A 27073-nucleotide genomic window follows, 5' to 3' on the forward strand; every position below is an offset into this window, starting at 1 on the left:
ACCCCTACAGTATTATAATACATTAACCCCTAACCCCTACAGTATTATAATACATTAACCACTACAGTATTATAATACATTAACCCCTAACCCCTACAGTATTATAATACATTAACCCCTAACCCCTACAGTATTATAATACATTAACCCCTAACCCCTACAGTATTATAATACATTAACCTCTAACCCCTACAGTATTATATTACATTAACCCCTAACCCCTACAGTATTATAATACATTAACCCCTACAGTATTATATTACATTAACCCCTAACCCCTACAGTATTAAAATACATTAACCCCTACAGTATTATAATACATTAACCCCTAACCCCTACAGTATTATAATACATTAACCCCTAACCCCTACAGTATTATATTACATTAACCCCTAACCCCTACAGTATTATAATACATTAACCCCTACAGTATTATAATACATTAACCCCTAACCCCTACAGTATTATAATATATTAACCCCTAACCCCTACAGTATTATATTACATTAACCCCTACAGTATTATATTACATTAACCCCTACAGTATTATATTACATTAACCCCTAACCCCTACAGTATTATAATACATTAACCCCTAACCCCTACAGTATTATAATACATTAGCCCCTACAGTATTATAATATATTAACCCCTAACCCCTACAGTATTATAATACATTAACCCCTACAGTATTATAATACATTAACCCCAACCCCTACAGTATTATATTACATTAACCCCTAACCCCTACAGTATTATAATACATTAGCCCCTACAGTATTATAATATATTAACCCCTAACCCCTACAGTATTATAATACATTAACCCCTAACCCCTACAGTATTATAATACATTAGCCCCTACAGTATTATAATATATTAACCCCTAACCCCTACAGTATTATAATACATTAACCCCTACAGTATTATAATACATTAACCCCTAACCCCTACAGTATTATAATACTTCAACCCCTAACCCCTAGAGTATTATATTACATTAACCCCTACAGTATTATAATACATTAACCCCTACAGTATTATAATACATTAACCCCTACAGTATTATAATACATTAACCCCTACAGTATTATATTACATTAACCCCTACAGTATTATAATACATTAACCCCTACAGTATTATAATACATTAACCCCTAACCCCTACAGTATTATAATACATTAACCCCTAACCCCTACAGTATTATAATACATTAACCCCTAACCCCTACAGTATTTTAATATATTAACCCCTACAGTATTATAATACATTAACCACTACAGTATTATAATACATTAACCCCTACAGTATTATATTACATTAACCCCTACAGTATTATATTACATTAACCCCTACAGTATTATATTACATTAACCCCTACAGTATTATAATACATTAACCCCTACAGTATTATAATACATTAACCCCTACAGTATTATATTACATTAACCCCTACAGTATTATAATACATTAACCCCTACAGTATTATAATACATTAACCCCTACAGTATTATAATACATTAACCCCTACAGTATTATAATACATTAACCCCTACAGTATTATAATATATTAACCCCTAACCCCTACAGTATTATAATACATTAGCCCCTACAGTATTATAATATATTAACCCCTAACCCCTACAGTATTATAATACATTAACCCCTACAGTATTATAATACATTAACCCCTAACCCCTACAGTATTATATTACATTAACCCCTACAGTATTATATTACATTAACCCCTAACCCCTACAGTATTATAATACATTAACCCCTAACCCCTACAGTATTATAATACATTAACCCCTACAGTTTTATAATACATTAACCCCTACAGTATTATAATACATTAACCCTTACAGTATTATAATACATTAACCCCTAACCCCTACAGTATTATATTACATTAACCCCTACAGTATTATATTACATTAACCCCTACAGTATTATATTACATTAACCCCTAACCCCTACAGTATTATATTACATTAACCCCTAACCCCTACAGTATTATAATACATTAACCACTACAGTATTATAATACATTAACCCCTAACCCCTACAGTATTATAATACATTAACCCCTAACCCCTACAGTATTATATTACATTAACCCCTACAGTTTTATAATACATTAACCCCTACAGTATTATATTACATTAACCCCTAACCCCTACAGTATTATAATACATTAACCCCTAACCCCTACAGTATTATAATTCATTAACCCCTAACCCCTACAGTATTATAATACATTAACCCCTACAGTATTATAATACATTAACCCCTACAGTATTAAAATACATTAACCACTACAGTATTATAATACATTAACCCCTAACCCCTACAGTATTATAATACATTAACCCCTAACCCCTACAGTATTATAATACATTAACCACTACAGTATTATAATACATTAACCCCTAACCCCTACAGTATTATAATACATTAACCCCTAACCCCTACAGTATTATAATACATTAACCCCTAACCCCTACAGTATTATAATACATTAACCTCTAACCCCTACAGTATTATATTACATTAACCCCTAACCCCTACAGTATTATAATACATTAACCCCTACAGTATTATATTACATTAACCCCTAACCCCTACAGTATTAAAATACATTAACCCCTACAGTATTATAATACATTAACCCCTAACCCCTACAGTATTATAATACATTAACCCCTAACCCCTACAGTATTATATTACATTAACCCCTAACCCCTACAGTATTATAATACATTAACCCCTACAGTATTATAATACATTAACCCCTAACCCCTACAGTATTATAATATATTAACCCCTAACCCCTACAGTATTATATTACATTAACCCCTACAGTATTATATTACATTAACCCCTACAGTATTATATTACATTAACCCCTAACCCCTACAGTATTATAATACATTAACCCCTAACCCCTACAGTATTATAATACATTAGCCCCTACAGTATTATAATATATTAACCCCTAACCCCTACAGTATTATAATACATTAACCCCTACAGTATTATAATACATTAACCCCTAACCCCTACAGTATTATATTACATTAACCCCTACAGTATTATATTACATTAACCCCTAACCCCTACAGTATTATAATACATTAACCCCTAACCCCTACAGTATTACAATACATTAACCCCTAACCCCTACAGTATTATAATACATTAACCCCTACAGTATTATATTACATTAACCCCTAACCCCTACAGTATTATAATACATTAACCCCTAACCCCTACAGTATTATAATACATTAACCCCTACAGTATTATAATACATTAACCCCTAACCCCTACAGTATTATAATACATTAACCCCTAACCCCTACAGTATTATAATACATTAACCCCTACAGTATTATAATACATTAACCCCTAACCCCTACAGTATTATAATACATTAACCCCTATAGTATTGTAATACATTAACCCCTAACCCCTACAGTATTATAATACATTAACCCCTACAGTATTATATTACATTAACCCCTAACCCCTACAGTATTATAATACATTAACCCCTAACCCCTACAGTATTATAATACATTAACCCCTACAGTTTTATAATACATTAACCCCTACAGTATTATAATACATTAACCCTTACAGTATTATAATACATTAACCCCTAACCCCTACAGTATTATATTACATTAACCCCTACAGTATTATATTACATTAACCCCTACAGTATTATATTACATTAACCCCTAACCCCTACAGTATTATATTACATTAACCCCTAACCCCTACAGTATTATAATACATTAACCACTACAGTATTATAATACATTAACCCCTAACCCCTACAGTATTATAATACATTAACCCCTAACCCCTACAGTATTATATTACATTAACCCCTACAGTTTTATAATACATTAACCCCTACAGTATTATATTACATTAACCCCTAACCCCTACAGTATTATAATACATTAACCCCTAACCCCTACAGTATTATAATTCATTAACCCCTAACCCCTACAGTATTATAATACATTAACCCCTACAGTATTATAATACATTAACCCCTACAGTATTAAAATACATTAACCACTACAGTATTATAATACATTAACCCCTAACCCCTACAGTATTATAATACATTAACCCCTAACCCCTACAGTATTATAATACATTAACCACTACAGTATTATAATACATTAACCCCTAACCCCTACAGTATTATAATACATTAACCCCTAACCCCTACAGTATTATAATACATTAACCCCTAACCCCTACAGTATTATAATACATTAACCTCTAACCCCTACAGTATTATATTACATTAACCCCTAACCCCTACAGTATTATAATACATTAACCCCTACAGTATTATATTACATTAACCCCTAACCCCTACAGTATTAAAATACATTAACCCCTACAGTATTATAATACATTAACCCCTAACCCCTACAGTATTATAATACATTAACCCCTAACCCCTACAGTATTATATTACATTAACCCCTAACCCCTACAGTATTATAATACATTAACCCCTACAGTATTATAATACATTAACCCCTAACCCCTACAGTATTATAATATATTAACCCCTAACCCCTACAGTATTATATTACATTAACCCCTACAGTATTATATTACATTAACCCCTACAGTATTATATTACATTAACCCCTAACCCCTACAGTATTATAATACATTAACCCCTAACCCCTACAGTATTATAATACATTAGCCCCTACAGTATTATAATATATTAACCCCTAACCCCTACAGTATTATAATACATTAACCCCTACAGTATTATAATACATTAACCCCTAACCCCTACAGTATTATATTACATTAACCCCTACAGTATTATATTACATTAACCCCTAACCCCTACAGTATTATAATACATTAACCCCTAACCCCTACAGTATTACAATACATTAACCCCTAACCCCTACAGTATTATAATACATTAACCCCTACAGTATTATATTACATTAACCCCTAACCCCTACAGTATTATAATACATTAACCCCTAACCCCTACAGTATTATAATACATTAACCCCTACAGTATTATAATACATTAACCCCTAACCCCTACAGTATTATAATACATTAACCCCTAACCCCTACAGTATTATAATACATTAACCCCTACAGTATTATAATACATTAACCCCTAACCCCTACAGTATTATAATACATTAACCCCTATAGTATTGTAATACATTAACCCCTAACCCCTACAGTATTATAATACATTAACCCCTACAGTATTATATTACATTAACCCCTAACCCCTACAGTATTATAATACATTAACCCCTAACCCCTACAGTATTATAATACATTAACCCCTACAGTATTATAATACATTAACCCCTAACCCCTACATTATTATAATACATTAACCCCTATAGTATTGTAATACATTAACCCCTAACCCCTACAGTATTATAATACATTAACCCCTACAGTATTATATTACATTAACCCCTAACCCCTACAGTATTATAATACATTAACCCCTAACCCCTACAGTATTATATTACATTAACCCCTACAGTATTATAATACATTAACCCCTAAAATATTATAATACATTAACCCCTACAGTATTATAATAAATTAACCCCTACAGTATTATAATACATTAACCCCTACAGTATTATAATACATTAACCCCTACAGTATTATAATACATTAACCCCTACAGTATTATAATACATTAACCCCTACAGTATTATAATACATTAACCCCTACAGTATTATAATACATTAACCCCTACAGTATTATATTACATTAACCCCTAACCCCTACAGTATTATAATACATTAACCCCTAACCCCTACAGTATTATAATACATTAGATTTGGGGCTGAATTCTATCAGATTAGTGATATCCTACACCCGAATAGTGGTTGTTTTGGCGGTGTCTGAGGTGGAACTGCGTTAGAGCTGTCAAATCCACAAGCGGCTCCCGGCATTACACCTAAAGTCGGCGCGGAGTCGCGTTGAGAAAACCCATGCAGCCTTGTTTCCAAGTTCAAAGGCTACCTGGGGTGGCAGCATAGCCTAGTGGGTAGAGCGTTGGACTCGTAACCGAAGGTAGTTAACGCATTGTTCCTAGGGCGTCATGACTTGCCTAGTTTATAGAAAAATACATTAAAAAAAACACTGGAATGTGTGATGTAATCTACACCTGGATTAGCCTGCTAGAAATCCTCGTCATTTTTTGTTTTGAATGATTTTTAAATTTGAGCGTTATTATTCGTATAATGCAATAAACTCTTTCTCGTTTGGAACTTCTAACTCTCGTCGAATGGGTGTGGCTTCCTGACAATGCAGCTCACCGATTCGACAGCTCCTAAACAGTTCCGCCTCCGACACCGCCAAAAAAACATAAACTACCCGGGTTTACAGCTTTGATCTGATGGAATCTAGGCCTAACAAGCCAAGAGTGACTAGAACAACTTTAAATGGACATGCATTTCTTATAGGAGTATATTGGGGCCTTAGGCAATAGCGTGCTAGATGGAGGATAGTCGGGCTGGATTCAAACCGTATCGTGGATCTGTTACACCTCCATAGACATTTAAAGGCCATATGGATTGAATCCAGCCCTTAATCTACATGTATTTTTTTTTACGGCAAAATCATTATTATTTAAACCTTTATTTAACTAGGCAGTTAAGAACTAATTCTTATTTTTAATGACGGCCTACCGGGGAACAGTGGTTTAACTGCCTGTTCAGGGGAACAGTGGTTTAACTGCCTGTTCAGGGGAACAGGGGTTTAACTGCCTGTTCAGGGAAACAGTGGTTTAACTGCCTGTTCAGGGAAACAGTGGTTTAACTGCCTGTTCAGGGGAACAGTGGTTTAACTGCCTGTTCAGGGGAACAGTGGTTTAACTGCCTGTTCAGGGAAACAGTGGTTTAACTGCCTGTTCAGGGGCAGAACTTGCAACCTTCCGGTTATTAGTCCAACGCTCTAACCACTAGGCTACCTGCCTCCTCTACACTCTAACCACTAAGCTACCTGCCTCCTCTACACTCTAACCACTAGGCTACCTGCCTCCTCTACAGTCTAACCACTAGGCTACCCTGCCTCCTCTACACTCTAACCACTAGGCTACCCTGCCTCCTCTACACTCTAACCACTAGGCTACCTGCCTCCTCTACACTCTAACCACTAGGCTACCTGCCTCCTCTACACTCTAACCACTAGGCTACCTGCCTCCTCTACACTCTAACCACTAGGCTACCCTGCCTCCTCTACACTCTAACCACTAGGCTACCCTGCCGCCCATATTCAACATTCAACTTCCAGATGCGTACCCCCTCTACTACCAGGTACCCCTGTAGTGGTGTGGTACCCCTGTAGTAGTGTGGTACCCCTGTAGTAGTGTGGTACCCCTGTAGTAGTGTGGTAGCCCTGTAGTAGTGTGGTAGCCCTGTAGTAGTGTGGTACCCCTGTAGTGGTGTGGTACCCCTGTAGTAGTGTGGTAGCCCTGTAGTAGTGTGGTACCCCTGTAGTGGTGTGGTACCCCTGTAGTAGTGTGGTACCCCTGTAGTGGTACGGTACCCCTGTAGTGGTGTGGTACCCCTGTAGTGGTACATTACCCCTGTAGTGGTGTGGTACCCCTGTAGTGGTACGGTACCCCTGTAGTGGTGTGGTACCCCTGTAGTGGTGCGGTACCCCTGTAGTGGTGCGGTACCCCTGTAGTGGTGTGGTAACCCTGTAGTGGTGTGGTACCCCTGTAGTGGTGTGGTACCCCTGTAGTGGTGTGGTACCCCTGTAGTGGTGCTGTACCCCTGTAGTGGTGCTGTACCCCTGTAGTGGTGTGGTACCCCTGTAGTGGTGTGGTACCCCTGTAGTGGTACGGTACCCCTGTAGTGGTGCGGTACCCCTGTAGTGGTGCGGTACCCCTGTAGTGGTGTGGTACCCCTGTAGTGGTGTGGTACCCCTGTAGTAGTGGTACGGTACCCCTGTAGTGGTGTGGTACCCCTGTAGTGGTGTGGTACCCCTGTAGTGGTACGGTACCCCTGTAGTGGTGTGGTACCCCTGTAGAGGTGTGGTACCCCTGTAGTGGTACGGTACCCCTGTAGTGGTGTGGTACCCCTGTAGTGGTGTGGTACCCCTGTAGTAGTGTTTTACCCCTGTAGTGGTGTGGTACCCCTGTAGTGGTGTGGTACCCCTGTAGTGGTGTGGTACCCCTGTAGTGGTGTGGTACCCCTGTAGTAGTGTGGTACCCCTGTAGTAGTGTGGTACCCCTGTAGTAGTGTGGTACCCCTGTAGTAGTGTGGTACCCCTGTAGTGATGCGGTACCCCTGTAGAGGTACGTACCCCTGTAGTGGTGTGGTACCCCTGTAGTAGTGTGGTAGCCCTGTAGTAGTGTGGTACCCCTGTAGTAGTGTGGTACCCCTGTAGTGGTGTGGTACCCCTGTAGTAGTGCGGTACCCCTGTAGTGGTATTGGACCCCTGTAGTGGTGTGGTACCCCTGTAGTGGTGTGATACCCCTGTAGTAGTGGTACGGTCCCCCTGTAGTGGTGTGGTACCCCTGTAGTGGTGTGGTACCCCTGTAGTGGTGTGGTACCCCTGTAGTAGTGGTGTGGTACCCCTGGTACCCCTGGTACCCCTGTAGTAGTGGTGTGGTACCCCTGTAGTGGTATGGTACCCCTGGTACCCCTGTAGTAGTGGTGTGGTACCCCTGTAGTAGTGGTGTGGTACCCCTGTTACCCCTGTAGTAGTGTGGTACCCCTGTAGTAGTGTGGTACCCCTGTAGTGGTGTGGTACCCCTGTAGTGGTATGGTACCCCTGTAGTGGTACGGTACCCCTGTAGTGGTACATTACCCCTGTAGTAGTGTGGTACCCCTGTAATGGTGTGGTACACCTGTAGTGGTGTGGTACCCCTGGTACCCCTGTAGTGGTGTGGTACCCCTGTAGTAGTGTGGTACCCTTGTAGTGGTGTGGTACCCCTGTAGTAGTGTGGTACCCCTGTAGTGGTGTGTTACCCCTGTAGTAGTGTGGTACCCCTGTAGTGGTGTGGTACCCCTGTAGTGGTATGGTACCCCTGTAGTGATGCGGTACCCCTGTAGAGGTACGTACCCCTGTAGTGGTGTGGTACCCCTGTAGTAGTGTGGTAGCCCTGTAGTAGTGTGGTACCCCTGTAGTAGTGTGGTACCCCTGTAGTGGTGTGGTACCCCTGTAGTAGTGCGGTACCCCTGTAGTGGTATTGGACCCCTGTAGTGGTGTGGTACCCATGTAGTGGTACGGTACCCCTGTAGTAGTACGGTACCCCTGTAGTAGGGGGAGGGGGGGGGGGTTGATAAGCTAATTGAAAATTAGTACTTTTATGTCAGTAATTTATTGTTGTGTGAATGTCCTGCTCTTGGGGTGGTACAGTGGCTGTCCTCTTGGGGTGAAACAGTGGGCTGTCCTGCTCTTGGGGTGGTACAGCGGACTGTCCTCTTGGGGTGATACAGTGGGCTGTTCTGCTCTTGGGGTGGTACAGTGGCTGTCCTGCTCTTGGGGTGGTACAGTGGCTGTCCTGCTCTTGGGGTGGTACAGTGAACTGTCCTGCTCTTGGGGTGGTACAGTGGGCTGTCCTGCTCTTGGGGTGGTACAGTGGGCTGTCCTTCTCTTGGGGTGGTACAGTGGGCTGTCCTTCTCTTGGGGTGGTACAGTGGGCTGTCCTTCTCTTGGGGTGGTACAGTGGACTGTCCTTCTCTTGGGGTGATACAGTGGACTGTCCTTCTCTTGGGGTGATACAGTGGACTGTCCTTCTCTTGGGGTGATACAGTGGACTGTCCTGTTCTTGGGGTGATACAGTGGACTGTCCTGCTCTTGGGGTGATACAGTGGACTGTCCTTCTCTTGGGGTGATACAGTGGACTGTCCTGTTCTTGGGGTGATACAGTGGACTGTCCTGCTCTTGTGGTGATACAGTGGACTGTCCTGCTCTTGGGGTGGTACAGTGGGCTGTCCTGCTCTTGGGGTGGTACAGTGGGCTGTCCTGCTCTTGGGGTGGTACAGTGGACTGTCCTCTTGGGGTGATACAGTGGGCTGTCCTCTTGGGGTGATACAGTGGGCTGTCCTGCTCTTGGGGTGGTACAGTGGACTGTCCTCTTGGGGTGATACAGTGGGCTGTTCTGCTATTGGGGTGGTACAGTGGACTGTCCTCTTGGGGTGATACAGTGGGCTGTTCTGCTCTTGGGGTGATACAGTGGACTGTCCTCTTGGGGTGAAACAGTGGGCTGTCCTGCTCTTGGGGTGGTACAGTGGACTGTCCTCTTGGGGTGATACAGTGGACTGTCCTGTTCTTGGGGTGATACAGTGGACTGTCCTTCTCTTGGGGTGATACAGTGGACTGTCCTTCTCTTGGGGTGATACAGTGGGCTGTCCTGCTCTTGGGGTGGTACAGTGGACTGTCCTCTTGGGGTGATACAGTGGACTGTCCTGTTCTTGGGGTGATACAGTGGACTGTCCTGCTCTTGTGGTGATACAGTGGACTGTCCTGCTCTTGGGGTGATACAGTGGGCTGTTCTGCTCTTGGGTTGAATAGTTATGCACGCTCAAGTTTTCTTTGTTTCACAATAAAACATATTTTGCATCTTCAAGGTGGTAGGCGTGTTGTGTCAATCAAATGATACAAACCCACCCAAAAATCTATTTTAATTCCAGGTTGTAAGGCAACAAAATAGGAAAAATGCCAAGGGGGGTGAATACTTCCGCAAGCCACTGTATAACAGAGTCATTAAAGAACTCAAGGTCCACTCCCCTCAAACCCCACCACGACTAGGCCTCAAGGTCCACTCCCCTCAAACCACACCACGACTAGGCCTCAAGGTCCACTCCCCTCAAACCACACCACGACTAGACCTCAAGGTCCACCCCCCTCAAACCACACCACGACTAGGCCTCAAGGTCCACCCCCCTCAAACCCCACCACGACTAGGCCTCAAGGTCCACTCCCCTCAAACCACACCACGACTAGACCTCAAGGTCCACCCCCCTCAAACCACACCACGACTAGGCCTCAAGGTCCACCCCCCTCAAACCCCACCACGACTAGGCCTCAAGGTCCACCCCCCTCAAACCACACCACGACTAGAACTCAAGGTCCACTCCCCTCAAACCACACCACGACTAGGCCTCAAGGTCCACCCCCCTCAAACCACACCACGACTAGAACTCAAGGTCCACTCCCCTCAAACCACACCACGACTAGACCTCAAGGTCCACCCCCCTCAAACCACACCACGACTAGAACTCAAGGTCCACTCCCCTCAAACCACACCACGACTAGAACTCAAGGTCCACTCCCCTCAAACCACACCACGACTAGACCTCAAGGTCCACCCCCCTCAAACCACATCACGACTAGAACTCAAGGTCCACCCCCCTCAAACCACACCACGACTAGACCTCAAGGTCCACCCCCCTCAAACCACATCACGACTAGAACTCAAGGTCCACCCCCCTCAAACCAAACCACACCTAGGCCTCATTTCCTCTAAACTTTCTCTCTAACATCCTTGCTGTATGGAGAAGACGAATGTGAACAAGAACAGGACAACGGCACCACTGTGAGTGTGTTTAAAAGGTCTCCCTGGACTCTAAAGGGTCTCCCTCTCTCCTCCAGTCACAGTAGCTCCTCTGTACCACAACACAGGAACAACACAGCAGCGTCCATCTCCCTCCTCTATCTGTGGTTCAGCTTGGGAGAGTCTGCACCCTCCTCGTCCTCATCGTCTTTCGCTCCGATCAACCGCTGCCGCGCAAAATCCTCAAAGATGATGTCATCGTCGCTGGAGAGAGTAAACTCAGTTAGTCAGGATCCAGAAGTACACTTTAAGTGCATTAATGATTGATAGCAGACAGAGGGAGACATTTTGATTCGTGGCAGATGGGGAGACATTTTGGTTCATGGCAGATGGGGAGACATTTTGATTCGTGGCAGATGGGGAGACATTTTGGTTCGTGGCAGACAGAGGGAGACATTTTGGTTCATGGCAGATGGGGAGACATTTTGGTTCATGGCAGATGGGGAGACATTTTGATTCGTGGCAGATGGGGAGACATTTTGGTTCATGGCAGACGGGGAAACATTTTGGTTCATGGCAGACGGGGAAACATTTTGGTTCATGGCAGATGGGGAAACATTTTGGTTCATGGCAGATGGGGAAACATTTTGGTTCATGGCAGATGGGGAAACATTTTGGTTCATGGCAGATGGGGAGACATTTTGGTTCATTGCAGATGGGGAGACATTTTGGTTCATGGCAGATGGGGAGACATTTTGGTTCATGGCAGATGGGGAGACATTTAGATTTATAGCAGACAGAGGGAGACATTTTGATTCATGGCAGATGGGGAGACATTTTGGTTCATGGCAGATGGGGAGACATTTAGATTTATAGCAGACGGAGAGACATTTTGGTTCATGGCAGATGGGGAGACATTTTGGTTCATGGCAGACGGGGAAACATTTTGGTTCATGGCAGACGGGGAAACATTTTGGTTCATGGCAGATGGGGAAACATTTTGGTTCATGGCAGATGGGGAAACATTTTGGTTCATGGCAGATGGGGAAACATTTTGGTTCATGGCAGATGGGGAGACATTTTGGTTCATTGCAGATGGGGAGACATTTTGGTTCATGGCAGATGGGGAGACATTTTGGTTCATGGCAGATGGGGAGACATTTAGATTTATAGCAGACAGAGGGAGACATTTTGATTCATGGCAGATGGGGAGACATTTTGGTTCATGGCAGATGGGGAGACATTTAGATTTATAGCAGACGGAGAGACATTTTGGTTCATGGCAGATGGGGAGACATTTTGGTTCATGGCAGATGGGGAGACATTTGTTTAGTAAATTGTACTAGATAAGATGTTTAGTAAAGTTTACTAGATCAGATGACTAGCAAAGTGCATTAGATCAGATGTTTAGTAATGTGTATTAGATCAGATATTTAGTAATGTGTATTAGATCAGTTGTTCAATCAAGTGTATTAGATCAGATGTTTAGTAATGTGTATTAGATCAGATGTTTAGTAACGTGTATTAGATCAGATGTTTAGTAACGTGTATTAGATCAGATGTTTAGTAACGTGTATTAGATCAGATGTTTAGTAACGTGTATTAGATCAGTTGTTCAATCAAGTGTATTAGATCAGATGTTTAGTAATGTGTATTAGATCAGATGTTTAGTAACGTGTATTAGATCAGTTGTTCAATCAAGTGTATTAGATCAGATGTTTAGTAACGTGTATTAGATCAGATGTTTAGTAACGTGTATTAGATCAGATGTTTAGTAACGTGTATTAGATCAGATGTTTAGTAACGTGTATTAGATCAGATGTTTAGTAACGTGTATTAGATCAGATGTTTAGTAACGTGTATTAGATCAGATGTTCAATAACGTGTATTAGATCAGATGTTCAATAACGTGTTTTAGATCAAAGATATTTAGTGAAGTGCATTGATTAGAGACTATACTGTTTAAGCCGTTATAAAGCTCACAGTCCTTTATAACAACTTAATATTGCACTACACACAGGTGGTTAAAAAAAGGGGTGAAATCAAGATTACCACACAATTATTTTGATTATTTATTCACTGTAGGCTTATGGTCAGCTCAGCAAACGTCTTAGCTTATTCTGTTGTTGTCGTTGTTTTTTTGCGTTGTTACTGTTGCCGTTATTTATTTCGGTAATCAATCCGGATCGCGGAGTTGGACAATGCACCGTTTAATAAAAGTGAATTTCCCACTGAACCCGACATACAATGCGCAGCGTTTACCGTGAGCAGTAGGCTCCGCGAACGCACGAACATTGCCCTTCTAAAAACGCGCATTGCGGACAAATGCATTATTTTTTTTTTGATTGAATCTTGGTCATAGTCATTTACAGACATTACGGGGTTTAGGAAACACGTCAGCACATCACGTCTGAAATGGCATCGTCGGCACATCACGTCTGAAATGGTATCGTCAGCGCATCACGTCTGAAATGGCATCGTCAGCACATCATGACACAGGTCCGTCAACAACACTAATGCTTCTAACAGCCTGGGAGCTACAGAAACCTGCCATGGTTACATCTCTTTCCTGCTGTCAGTCATACAAATGGCCATAAAACAAAGGGGATTGAAACGATAAAGAGGTGTGCTGGGAGAGACAGCATTACATGAAAGACACTGAATAATGAATGTATTATTCATAATCGGGCCTATTTGCTGGTTAATGTGCATGACCAGAGATGGACTGTTAGGCTGTATGGCCAGAGATGGGCTGTTAGGCTGTATGGCCAGAGATGGACTGTTAGGCTGTATGGTCAGAGATGGGCTGTTAGGCTGTATGACCAGAGATGGGCTGTTAGGCTGTATGACCAGAGATGGACTGTTAGGCTGTATGGTCAGAGATGGGCTGTTAGGCTGCATGGTCAGAGATGGGCTGTTAGGCTGCATGGTCAGAGATGGGCTGTTAGGCTGTATGGTCAGAGATGGGCTGTTAGGCTGTATGGTCAGAGATGGGCTGTTAGGCTGCATGGTCAGAGATGGGCTGTTAGGCTGTATGGTCAGAGATGGGCTGTTAGGCTGTATGACCAGAGATGGGCTGTTAGGCTGTATGACCAGAGATGGGCTGTTAGGCTGTATGACCAGAGATGGGCTGTTAGGCTGCATGGTCAGAGATGGGCTGTTAGGCTGCATGGTCAGAGATGGGCTGTTAGGCTGCATGGTCAGAGATGGGCTGTTAGGCTGCATGGTCAGAGATGGACTGTTAGGCTGTATGGTCAGAGATGGGCTGTTAGGCTGTATGACCAGAGATGGGCTGTTAGGCTGTATGACCAGAGATGGGCTGTTAGGCTGTATGACCAGAGATGGGCTGTTAGGCTGTATGACCAGAGATGGGCTGTTAGGCTGTATGGTCAGAGATGGGCTGTTAGGCTGTATGACCAGAGATAGGCTGTATGACCAGAGATGGGCTGTTAGGCTGTGTGGTCAGAGATGGGCTGTTAGGCTGTATGGTCAGAGATGGGCTGTTAGGCTGTATGGTCAGAGATGGACTGTTAGGCTGTATGACCAGAGATGGGCTGTTAGGCTGTATGACCAGAGATGGACTGTTAGGCTGTATGACCAGAGATGGACTGTTAGGCTGTATGACCAGAGATGGGCTGTTAGGCTGTATGGTCAGAGATGGGCTGTTAGGCTGTATGGTCAGAGATGGGCTGTTAGGCTGTATGGTCAGAGATGGACTGTTAGGCTGTATGGTCAGAGATGGACTGTTAGGCTGTATGACCAGAGATGGACTGTTAGGCTGTATGACCAGAGATGGACTGTTAGGCTGTATGGTCAGAGATGGACTGTTAGGCTGTATGGTCAGAGATGGACTGTTAGGCTGTATGGTCAGAGATGGACTGTTAGGCTGTATGACCAGAGATGGGTTGTTATAGAGAGGAAATGAAACAGGAGGAAGTGAAGCCATGTTTTATTGACGAGGACAAGTGGTGCAGCAGGCAGTAAGTAGCAAGTAGAGGCAGTAAGCAACAGGCAGTAAGCAGCAGGCAGAAGGCAGCAGGCATTAAGCAGAAGGCAACAGGCAGTAAGCAGCAGGCAGTAAGTAGCAAGTAGAGGCAGTAAGCAGCAGGCAGTAAGCAACAGGCAGTAAGTAGCAAGTAGAGGCAGTAAGCAGCAGGCAGTAAGTAGCAAGTAGAGGCAGTAAGCAACAGGCAGTAAACAGCAGGCAGTAAGTAGCAAGTAGAGGCAGTAAGCAACAGGCAGTAAACAGCAGGCAGTAAGCAACAGGCAGTAAACAGCAGGCAGTAAGCAGCAGGCAGTAAGCAGCAAGCAGAAGGCAGTAAGCAGCAGGCAGTAAGCAGTAAGCAGCAGGCAGTAAGCAGCAGGCAGTAAGCAGCAAGCAGAAGGCAGTAAGCAGCAGGCAGTAAGTAGCAAGTAGAGGCAGTAAGCAGCAGGCAGTAAGTAGCAAGTAGAGGCAGTAAGCAGCAGGCAGTAAGTAGCAAGTAGAGGCAGTAAGCAGCAGGCAGTAAACAGCAGGCAGTAAGTAGCAAGTAGAGGCAGTAAGCAACAGGCAGTAAACAGCAGGCAGTAAGCAACAGGCAGTAAACAGCAGGCAGTAAGCAGCAGGCAGTAAGCAGCAAGCAGAAGGCAGTAAGCAGCAGGCAGTAAGCAGTAAGCAGCAGGCAGTAAGCAGCAGGCAGTAAGCAGCAAGCAGAAGGCAGTAAGCAGCAGGCAGTAAGCAGCAGGCAGTAAGCAGCAGGCAGTAAGCAGTAAGCAGCAGGCAGTAAGCAGCAGGCAGTAAGCAGCAGGCAGTAAGCAGTAAGCAGCAGGCAGTAAGCAGTAAGCAGCAGGCAGTAAGCAGCAGGCAGTAAGCAGCAGGCAGTAAGCAGTAAGCAGCAGGCAGTAAGCAGTAAGCAGCAGGCAGTAAGCAGTAAGCAGCAGGCAGTAAGCAGCAGGCAGTAAGCAGTAAGCAGCAGGCAGTAAGCAGCAGGCAGTAAGCAGCAGGCAGTAAGCAGCAGGCAGTAAGCAGTAAGCAGCAGGCAGTAAGCAGCAGGCAGTAAGCAGCAAGCAGAAGACAGTAAGCAGCAGGCAGTAAGCAGCAGGCAGTAAGCAGTAAGCAGAAGGCAGTAAGCAGCAGGCAGTAAGCAGCAAGCAGAAGGCAGTAAGCAGCTATCAGTAAGCAGAGGCAGCAAGCAACAAGGCCCACCCAGTATGTTAGAGTGACAGACAGACAGACAAACAGGGTGACTGTGTTATACTGTGTTACACTATCAGAAAGACCAGGAGTAGAGCTTCTTACTTTGTGTCAAATTCTATCAAGTTTGTGTCTATTGGCGCCTCGTCTGCAGCTGAAATACAATGAATGGACCATTATAATTCATCATTTTAGACCAAGAAAGGTGTTTGTTGATTGATTGAAAACAGAAAGACGTTGAAAACGTGTGAACTGAAAATACTGCATAAAAGTAGAAACACACCGTCTCTGTAGATTGCATCTTCGCTTGGTTTGGGATGCATTAACGTAAAGGGGAGCTCAACATGGACATCACTGGAAAAGAAAATGAAACTACATGTAGATGATTGATGTATGATGAACAAACAAGTTTTATGAATTAGCATTTCAATGTATGTTACATCTTGTATTATTATACTAATATTACAGTCTGCTCTGTATAACACGTAGAGTATATATATGTACATCTCTCTTCAGCAAAACAAATAGCACTACAACTCTAGCCACCAGTATTGGCATGCAACGTCATTACAGAAACATCTCTGTTTACCTCGTTGCAAGATCTCCTAAGAGTCTGAAATCAATGAAACATTGTCAGTTTTTTTTAAATTTTTTTTACCTCAGCAATACAGTAACATAGAATTAGGAATTAGAATACTAATTCATTACATTAACATTAACCATCTTATGATTTCATGTGTAAACCCTAAATCTGACACCAAGATGTATGTGTAAACCCTAACTCTGACACCAAGATGTATGTTTAAACTCTAACACCAAGATGTATGTGTAAACCCTAACACCAAGATGTATGTGTAAACCCTAACTCTAACACCAAGATGTATGTTTAAACCCTAACACCAAGATGTATGTGTAAACCCTAACTCTAACACCAAGATGTATGTGTAAACCCTAACTCTAACACCAAGATGTATGTGTAAACCCTAACTCTAACACCAAGATGTATGTTTAAACCCTAACACCAAGATGTATGTGTAAACCCTAACTCTGACACCAAGATGTATGTGTAAACCCTAACTCTAACACCAAGATGTATGTGTAAACCCTAACTCTGACACCAAGATGTATGTGTAAACCCTAACTCTGACACCAAGATGTATGTTTCAACTCTAACACCAAGATGTATGTGTAAACCCTAACTCTGACACCAAGATGTATGTTTAAACCCTAACTCTAACACCAAGATGTATGTTTAAACCCTAACTCTGACACCAAGATGTATGTGTAAACCCTAACTCTGACACCAAGATGTATGTGTAAACCCTAACTCTAACACCAAGATGTATGTGTAAACCCTAACACCAAGATGTATGTGTAAACCCTAACTCTAACACCAAGATGTATGTGTAAACCCTAACTCTAACACCAAGATGTATGTGTAAACCCTAACTCTGACACCAAGATGTATGTGTAAACCCTAACTCTGACACCAAGATGTATGTTTAAACCCTAAATCTGACACCAAGATGTATGTTTAAACCCTAACTCTAACACCAAGATGTATGTTTAAACCCTAACTCTGACACCAAGATGTATGTTTAAACCCTAACTCTGACACCAAGATGTATGTTTAACCCCTAACTCTGACACCAAGATGTATGTTTAAACCCTAACTCTGACACCAAGATGTATGTTTCAACCCTAACACCAAGATGTATGTTTAAACCCTAACTCTGACACCAAGATGTATGTTTAAACCCTAACTCTAACACCAAGATGTATGTTTAAACCCTAACTCTGACACCAAGATGTATGTTTAAACCCTAACACCAAGATGTATGTTTAAACCCTAACTCTGACACCAAGATGTATGTTTAAACCCTAACACCAAGATGTATGTGTAAACCCTAACACCAAGATGTATGTGTAAACCCTAACACCAAGATGTATGTGTAAACCCTAACACCAAGATGTATGTGTAAACCCTAACACCAAGATGTATGTTTAAACCCTAACACCAAGATGTATGTGTAAACCCTAACACCAAGATGTATGTGTAAACCCTAACACCAAGATGTATGTGTAAACCCTAACACCAAGATGTATGTGTAAACCCTAACACCAAGATGTATGTTTAAACCCTAACACCAAGATGTATGTGTAAACCCTAACTCTGACACCAAGATGTATGTTTAAACCCTAACTCTGACACCAAGATGTATGTTTAAACCCTAACTCTGACACCAAGATGTATGTTTAAACCCTAACTCTGACACCAAGATGTATGTGTAAACCCTAACTCTGACACCAAGATGTATGTTTAAACCCTAACTCTGATACCAAGATGTATGTGTAAACCCTAACTCTAACACCAAGATGTATGTTTAAACCCTAACTCTGACACCAAGATGTATGTTTCAACCCTAACACCAAGATGTATGTTTAAACCCTAACTCTGACACCAAGATGTATGTTTAAACCCTAACTCTGACACCAAGATGTATGTGTAAACCCTAATTCTGACACCAAGATGTATGTTTCAACCCTAACACCAATATGTATGTTTAACCCCTAACTCTAACACCAAGATGTATGTTTAAACCCTAACTCTGACGCCAAGATGTATGTTTAAACCCTAACTCTAACACCAAGATGTATGTGTAAACCCTAACTCTGACACCAAGATGTATGTGTAAACCCTAACTCTGACACCAAGATGTATGTTTCAACCCTAACACCAAGATGTATGTTTAACCCCTAACTCTAACACCAAGATGTATGTTTAAACCCTAACTCTGACACCAAGATGTATGTTTAACCCCTAACTCTGACACCAAGATGTATGTTTCAACCCTAACTCTAACACCAAGATGTATGTTTAAACCCGAACACCAAGATGTATGTTTAAACCCTAACTCTGACACCAAGATGTATGTTTAAACCCTAACTCTGACACCAAGATGTATGTTTAAACCCTAACTCTGACACCAAGATGTATGTTTAAACCCTAACTCTGACACCAAGATGTATGTTTAAACCCTAACACCAAGATGTATGTTTAAACCCTAACTCTGACACCAAGATGTATGTTTAAACCCTAACTCTGACACCAAGATGTATGTTTAAACCCTAACTCTGACACCAAGATGTATGTTTAAACCCTAACACCAAGATGTATGTTTAAACCCTAACTCTGACACCAAGATGTATGTTTAAACCCTAACACCAAGATGTATGTTTAAACCCTAACTCTGACACCAAGATGTATGTTTAAACCCTAACTCTGACACCAAGATGTATGTTTCAACCCTAACACCAAGATGTATGTTTAAACCCTAACTCTGACACCAAGATGTATGTTTAAACCCTAACTCTAACACCAAGATGTATGTGTAAAGTGCATACCCTAACACCAAGATGTATGTGTAAAGTGCATACTCTAACACCAAGATGTATGTGTAAAGTGCATACCCTAACACCAAGATGTATGTGTAAAGTGCATACCCGCCTCGAGACACAACAAGCTTCACTTTGACTTTGTAGGATACGATGATACCCAGGATCTCCTTGTTGGCTCCCTCTCTTAACCTGTTGACCGGACAAAAAAAATCTATAAAAAAAATCACTGACTGACATCTTCTGATTATCACCAAGTCCTTCATTCACCAGCTGGGATTGTGGAAACTGGTGGGATTGTGGAAACTGGTGGGGTTGTGGAAACTGGTGGGATTGTGGAAGCTGGTGGGGTTGTGGAAACTGGTGGGATTTTGGAAGCTGGTGGGATTGCGGAAGCTGGTGGGATTGTGGAAACTGGTGGGGTTGTGGAAGCTGATGGGGTTGTGGAAAATGATGGGATTGTGGAAGCTGGTGGGGTTGTGGAAACTGGTGGGGTTGTGGAAGCTAATGGGGTTGTGGAAGATGATGGGATTGTGGAAGCTGGTGGGATTGTGGAAGCTGGTGGGATTGTGGAAGCTGGTGGGGTTGTGGAAGATGATGGGATTGTGGAAGCTGGTGGGATTGTGGAAGCTGGTGGGATTGTGGAAGATGATGGGATTGTGGAAACTGGTGGGATTGTGGAAGCTGGTGGGATTGTGGAAACTGGTGGGATTTTGGAAGCTGGTGGGATTGTGGAAGCTGGTGGGATTGTGGAAACTGGTGGGATTTTGGAAGCTGGTGGGATTGTGGAAACTGGTGGGATTGTTGGTGGGATTGTAGAAGCTGGTGGGATTGTGGAAACTGGTGGGATTGTTGGTGGGATTGTAGAAGCTGGTGGGATTGTTGGTGGGATTGTGGAAACTGGTGGGATTGTCGGTGGGATTGTGGAAACTGGTGGGATTGTGGAAACTGGTGGGATTGTCGGTGGGATTGTGGAAACTGGTGGGATTGTTGGTGGGATTGTAGAAGCTGGTGGGATTGTTGGTGGGATTGTGGAAACTGGTGGGATTGTTGGTGGGATTGTAGAAGCTGGTGGGATTGTGGAAACTGGTGGGATTGTGGAAGCTGGTGGGATTGTGGAAACTGGTGGGATTGTGGAAACTGGTGGGATTGTGGAAACTGGTGGGATTTTGGAAGCTGGTAGATTGCGGAAGCTGATGGGGTTGTGGAAAATGATGGGATTGTGGAAGCTGGTGGGGTTGTGGAAACTGGTGGGGTTGTGGAAGCTGATGGGGTTGTGGAAGATGATGGGATTGTGGAAGCTGGTGGGGTTGTGGAAACTGGTGGGGTTGTGGAAACTGGTGGGATTGTGGAAGCTGGTGGGATTGTGGAAGCTGGTGGGATTGTGGAAGCTGGTGGGGTTGTGGAAGATGATGGGATTGTGGAAGCTGGTGGGATTGTGGAAGCTGGTGGGATTGTGGAAGATGATGGGATTGTGGAAACTGGTGGGATTGTGGAAGCTGGTGGGATTGTGGAAACTGGTGGGATTGTGGAAGCTGGTGGGATTGTGGAAACTGGTGGGATTGTGGAAGCTGGTGGGATTGTGGAAACTGGTGGGATTTTGGAAGCTGGTGGGATTGTTGGTGGGATTGTAGAAGCTGGTGGGATTGTTGTTGGGATTGTAGAAGCTGGTGGGATTGTGGAAACTGGTGGGATTGTGGAAGCTGGTGGGATTGTGGAAACTGGTGGGATTGTGGAAACTGGTGGGATTGTGGAAACTGGTGGGATTTTGGAAGCTGGTGGGATTGTTGGTGGGATTGTAGAAGCTGGTGGGATTGTTGTTGGGATTGTAGAAGCTGGTGGGATTGTTGGTGGGATTGTGGAAACTGGTGGGATTGTCGGTGGGATTGTGGAAACTGGTGGGATTGTGGAAACTGGTGGGATTGTCGGTGGGATTGTGGAAACTGGTGGGATTGTTGGTGGGATTGTAGAAGCTGGTGGGATTGTTGGTGGGATTGTGGAAACTGGTGGGATTGTTGGTGGGATTGTAGAAGCTGGTGGGATTGTGGAAACTGGTGGGATTGTGGAAGCTGGTGGGATTGTCGGTGGGATTGTGGAAACTGGTGGGATTGTTGGTGGGATTGTAGAAGCTGGTGGGATTGTTGGTGGGATTGTGGAAACTGGTGGGATTGTTGGTGGGATTGTAGAAGATGGTGGGATTGTGGAAACTGGTGGGATTGTGGAAGCTGGTGGGATTGTGGAAACTGGTGGGATTGTGGAAGCTGGTGGGATAGTCGGTGGGATTGTGGAAGCTGGTGGGATAGTCGGTGGGATTGTGGAAGCTGGTGGGATAGTCGGTGGGATTGTGGAAACTGGTGGGATTGTGGAAGCTGGTGGGATAGTTGGTGGGATTGTGGAAGCTGGTGGGATTGTGGAAACTGGTGGGATTGTTGGTGGGATTGTAGAAGCTGGTGGGATTGTTGTTGGGATTGTAGAAGCTGGTGGGATTGTTGGTGGGATTGTGGAAACTGGTGGGATTGTCGGTGGGATTGTGGAAACTGGTGGGATTGTTGGTGGGATTGTAGAAGCTGGTGGGATTGTGGAAACTGGTGGGATTGTGGAAGCTGGTGGGATTGTGGAAACTGGTGGGATTGTGGAAGCTGGTGGGATTGTGGAAGCTGGTGGGATTGTGGAAACTGGTGGGATTGTGGAAGATGGTGGGATTGTTGGTGGGATTGTGGAAACTGGTGGGATTGTTGGTGGGATTGTAGAAGCTGGTGGGATTGTGGAAACTGGTGGGATTGTGGAAACTGGTGGGATTGTGGAAACTGGTGGGATTGTGGAAGCTGGTGGGATTGTGGAAACTGGTGGGATTTTGGAAGCTGGTGGGATTGTTGGTGAGATTGTGGAAATTTGTGGGATTGTGGAAACTTGTGGGATAGTCGGTGGGATTGTGGAAGCTGGTGGGATAGTCGGTGGGATTGTGGAAACTGGTGGGATTGTGGAAGCTGGTGGGATAGTTGGTGGGATTGTGGAAGCTGGTGGGATTGTGGAAACTGGTGGGATTGTGGAAACTGGTGGGAATGTTGGTGGGATTGTGGAATCTGGTGGGATTGTGGAAACTGGTGGGATTGTGGAATCTGGTGGGATAGTCTGTGGGATTGTGGAAGCTGGTGGGATTGTGGAAACTGGTGGGAATGTTGGTGGGATTGTGGAAATTTGTGGGATTGTGGAAACTGGTGGGATAGTCGGTGGGATTGTGGAAGCTGGTGGGATAGTCGGTGGGATTGTGGAAACTGGTGGGATTGCGGAAGCTGGTAGGATAGTTGGTGGGATTGTGGAAGCTGGTGGGATTGTGGAAACTGGTGGGATTGTGGAAACTGGTGGGAATGTTGGTGGGATTGTGGAATCTGGTGGGATTGTGGAAACTGGTGGGATTGTGGAATCTGGTGGGATAGTCTGTGGGATTGTGGAAGCTGGTGGGATTGTGGAAACTGGTGGGAATGTTGGTGGGATTGTGGAAGCTGGTGGGATTGTTGGTGGAATTGTGGAAGCTGGTGGGATTGTTGGTGGAATTGTGGAAACTGGTGGGATTGTTGGTGGGATTGTGGAAACTGGTGGGAATGTTGGAGGGATTGTGGAAACTGGTGGGAATGTTGGTGGGATTGTGGAAGCTGGTGGGATTGTGGAAGATGATGGGATTGTGGAAGCTGGTGGGATTGTGGAAGCTGGTGGGATTGTAGAAACTGGTGGGATTTTGGAAACTGGTGGGATTGTGGAAGCTGGTGGGATTGTGGAAACTGGTGGGATTTTGGAAGCTGGTGGGATTGTGGAAACTGGTGGGATTGTGGAAGCTGATGGGGTTGTGGAAGATGATGGGATTGTGGAAGCTGGTGGGATTGTGGAAACTGGTGGGGTTGTGGAAACTGGTGGGATTGTAGAAACTGGTGGGATTGTGGAAACTGGTGGGATTGTGGAAGCTGATGGGGTTGTGGAAGATGATGGGATTGTGGAAGCTGGTGGGATTGTGGAAACTGGTGGGGTTGTGGAAACTGGTGGGATTGTGGAAGCTGGTGGGATTGTGGAAACTGGTGGGATTGTGGAAGCTGATGGGGTTGTGGAAACTGGTGGGATTGTGGAAACTGATGGGGTTGTGGAAGATGATGGGATTGTGGAAGCTGGTGGGATTGTGGAAACTGGTGGGGTTGTGGAAACTGGTGGGATTGTGGAAGCTGGTGGGATTGTGGAAGCTGGTGGGATTGTAGAAACTGGTGGGATTGTGGAAACTGGTGGGATTGTGGAAACTGGTGGGATTGTGGAAACTGGTGGGATTGTGGAAGCTGGTGGGATTGTGGAAGCTGGTGGGATTGTTGGTGAGATTGTGGGAATTTGTGGGATTGTGGAAACTGTTGGGATTGTAGAAACTGGTGGGATTGTGGAAACTGGTGGGATTGTGGAAACTGGTGGGGTTGTGGAAACTGATGGGGTTGTGGAAGATGATGGGATTGTGGAAGCTGGTGGGATTGTGGAAACTGGTGGGGTTGTGGAAACTGGTGGGATTGTGGAAGCTGGTGGGATTGTGGAAACTGGTGGGATTGTGGAAGCTGATGGGGTTGTGGAAACTGGTGGGATTGTGGAAACTGATGGGGTTGTGGAAGATGATGGGATTGTGGAAGCTGGTGGGATTGTGGAAACTGGTGGGGTTGTGGAAACTGGTGGGATTGTGGAAGCTGGTGGGATTGTGGAAGCTGGTGGGATTGTAGAAACTGGTGGGATTGTGGAAACTGGTGGGATTGTGGAAACTGGTGGGATTGTGGAAACTGGTGGGATTGTGGAAGCTGGTGGGATTGTGGAAGCTGGTGGGATTGTTGGTGAGATTGTGGAAATTTGTGGGATTGTGGAAACTGTTGGGATTGTAGAAACTGGTGGGATTGTGGAAACTGGTGGGATTGTGGAAACTGGTGGGGTTGTGGAAACTGGTGGGATTGTGGAAACTGGTGGGATTGTGGAAGCTGGTGGGATTGTAGAAACTGGTGGGATTGTGGAAACTGGTGGGATTGTGGAAACTGGTGGGATTGTGGAAACTGGTGGGATTGTGGACTGGTGGGAATATCGGCGGGATTGTGGAAGCTGGTGGGATTGTGGAAACTGGTGGGATTGTAGAAACTGGTGGGATTGTGGAAACTGGTGGGATTGTGGAAACTGGTGGGATTGTGGAAACTGGTGGGGTTGTGGAAACTAGTGGGATTGTGGAAACTGGTGGGATTGTGGAAGCTGGTGGGATTGTGGAAGCTGGTGGGATTGTAGAAACTGGTGGGATTGTGGAAACTGGTGGGATTGTGGAAACTGGTGGGGTTGTGGAAACTGGTGGGATTGTGGAAGCTGGTGGGATTGTGGAAGCTGGTGGGATTGTGGAAGCTGGTGTGGTTGTGGAAACTGGTGGGATTGTGGAAGCTGGTGTGGTTGTGGAAACTGGTGGGATTGTGAAAGCTGGTGGGATTGTGGAAGCTTGTGGGATTGTGGAAACTGGTGTGGTTGTGGAAGCTGGTGGGATTGTGGAAACTGGTGGGATTGTGGAAACTGGTGGGATTGTGGAAACTGGTGGGATTGTTGGTGGGATTGTGGAAACTGGTGGGAATGTTGGTGGGATTGTGGAAACTGGTGGGATTGTGGAAACTGGTGGGATTGTGGAAACTGGTGGGATTGTTGGTGGGATTGTGGAAGCTGGTGTGGTTGTTGTATACAGATATGAACTGTGTAATAGGAGAAAGTATCGGACAACGACATCAAGACAATAATAGGGTCCATACACAATATGTCTGAAGACAGCAAGCCTAACTTCAGCTTTTATCCCTCCACAGTGGGGGAAACCTTAACATGACATAGCACAGCATAGCATTGAATAGTATACAGTGCCTTGCGTAAGTATTCGGCCCCCTTGAACTTTGCGACCTTTTGCCACATTTCAGGCTTCAAACATAAAGATATAAAACTGCATTTTTTTGTGAAGAATCAACAACAAGTGGGACACAATCATGAAGTGGAACGACATTTATTGGATATTTCAAACTTTTTTAACAAATCAAAAACTGAAAAATTGGGCGTGCAAAATTATTCAGCCCCCTTAAGTTAATACTTTGTGGCGCCACCTTTTGCTGCGATTACAGCTGTAGGTCGCTTGGGGTATGTCTCTATCAGTTTTGCACTTCGAGAGACTGACATTTTTTCCCATTCCTCCTTGCAAAACAGCTTGAGCTCAGTGAGGTTGGATGGAGAGCATTTGTGAACAGCAGTTTTCAGTTCTTTCCACAGATTCTCGATTGGATTCAGGTCTGGACTTTGACTTGGCCATTCTAACACCTGGATATGTTTATTTTTTAACCATTCCATTGTAGATTTTGCTTTATGTTTTGGATCATTGTCTTGTTGGAAGACAAATCTCCGTCCCAGTCTCAGGTCTTTTGCAGACTCCATCAGGTTTTCTTCTAGAATGGTCCTGTATTTGGCTCCATCCATCTTCCCATCAATTTTAACCATCTTCCCTGTCCCTGCTGAAGATAAGCAGGCCCAAACCATGATGCTGCCACCACCATGTTTGACAGTGTGGATGGTGTGTTCAGCTGTGTTGCTTTTACGCCAAACATAACGTTTTGCATTGTTGCCAAAAAGTTCAATTTTGGTTTCATCTGACCAGAGCACGTTCTTCCACATGTTTGGTGTGTCTCCCAGGTGGCTTGTGGCAAACTTTAAACGACACTTTTTATGGATATCTTTAAGAAATGGCTTTCTTCTTGCCACTCTTCCATAAAGGCCAGATTTGTGCAATATACGACTGATTGTTGTCCTATGGACAGAGTCTCCCACCTCAGCTGTAGATCTCTGCAGTTCATCCAGAGTGATCATGGGCCTCTTGGCTGCATCTCTGATCAGTCTTCTCCTTGTATGAGCTAAAAGTTTAGAGGGACGGCC

General features: G+C 44.0%; 1 protein-coding gene across 1 annotated transcript in view; it reads right to left on the minus strand.

Annotated features, from left to right (window-relative positions):
- Positions 1-9855: 9855 nt before the first annotated feature.
- arrb1 (arrestin, beta 1) overlaps positions 9856-27073 on the minus strand; it is a 64705-nt gene continuing 47487 nt past the window's right edge. The window contains exons 12-16 of the mRNA XM_036962082.1: positions 20234-20317; positions 17319-17342; positions 17013-17083; positions 16835-16883; positions 9856-11820 (exon numbers count right to left, since the gene is read on the minus strand). Coding sequence (XP_036817977.1) covers positions 11715-11820; positions 16835-16883; positions 17013-17083; positions 17319-17342; positions 20234-20317 — 334 coding nt within the window. The 3' untranslated portion in view covers positions 9856-11714. The remainder of the gene's footprint in view (positions 11821-16834; positions 16884-17012; positions 17084-17318; positions 17343-20233; positions 20318-27073) is intronic.

Source organism: Oncorhynchus mykiss, chromosome 24 (assembly GCF_013265735.2).
Source record: "Oncorhynchus mykiss isolate Arlee chromosome 24, USDA_OmykA_1.1, whole genome shotgun sequence".
NCBI lineage: Eukaryota > Metazoa > Chordata > Actinopteri > Salmoniformes > Salmonidae > Oncorhynchus > Oncorhynchus mykiss.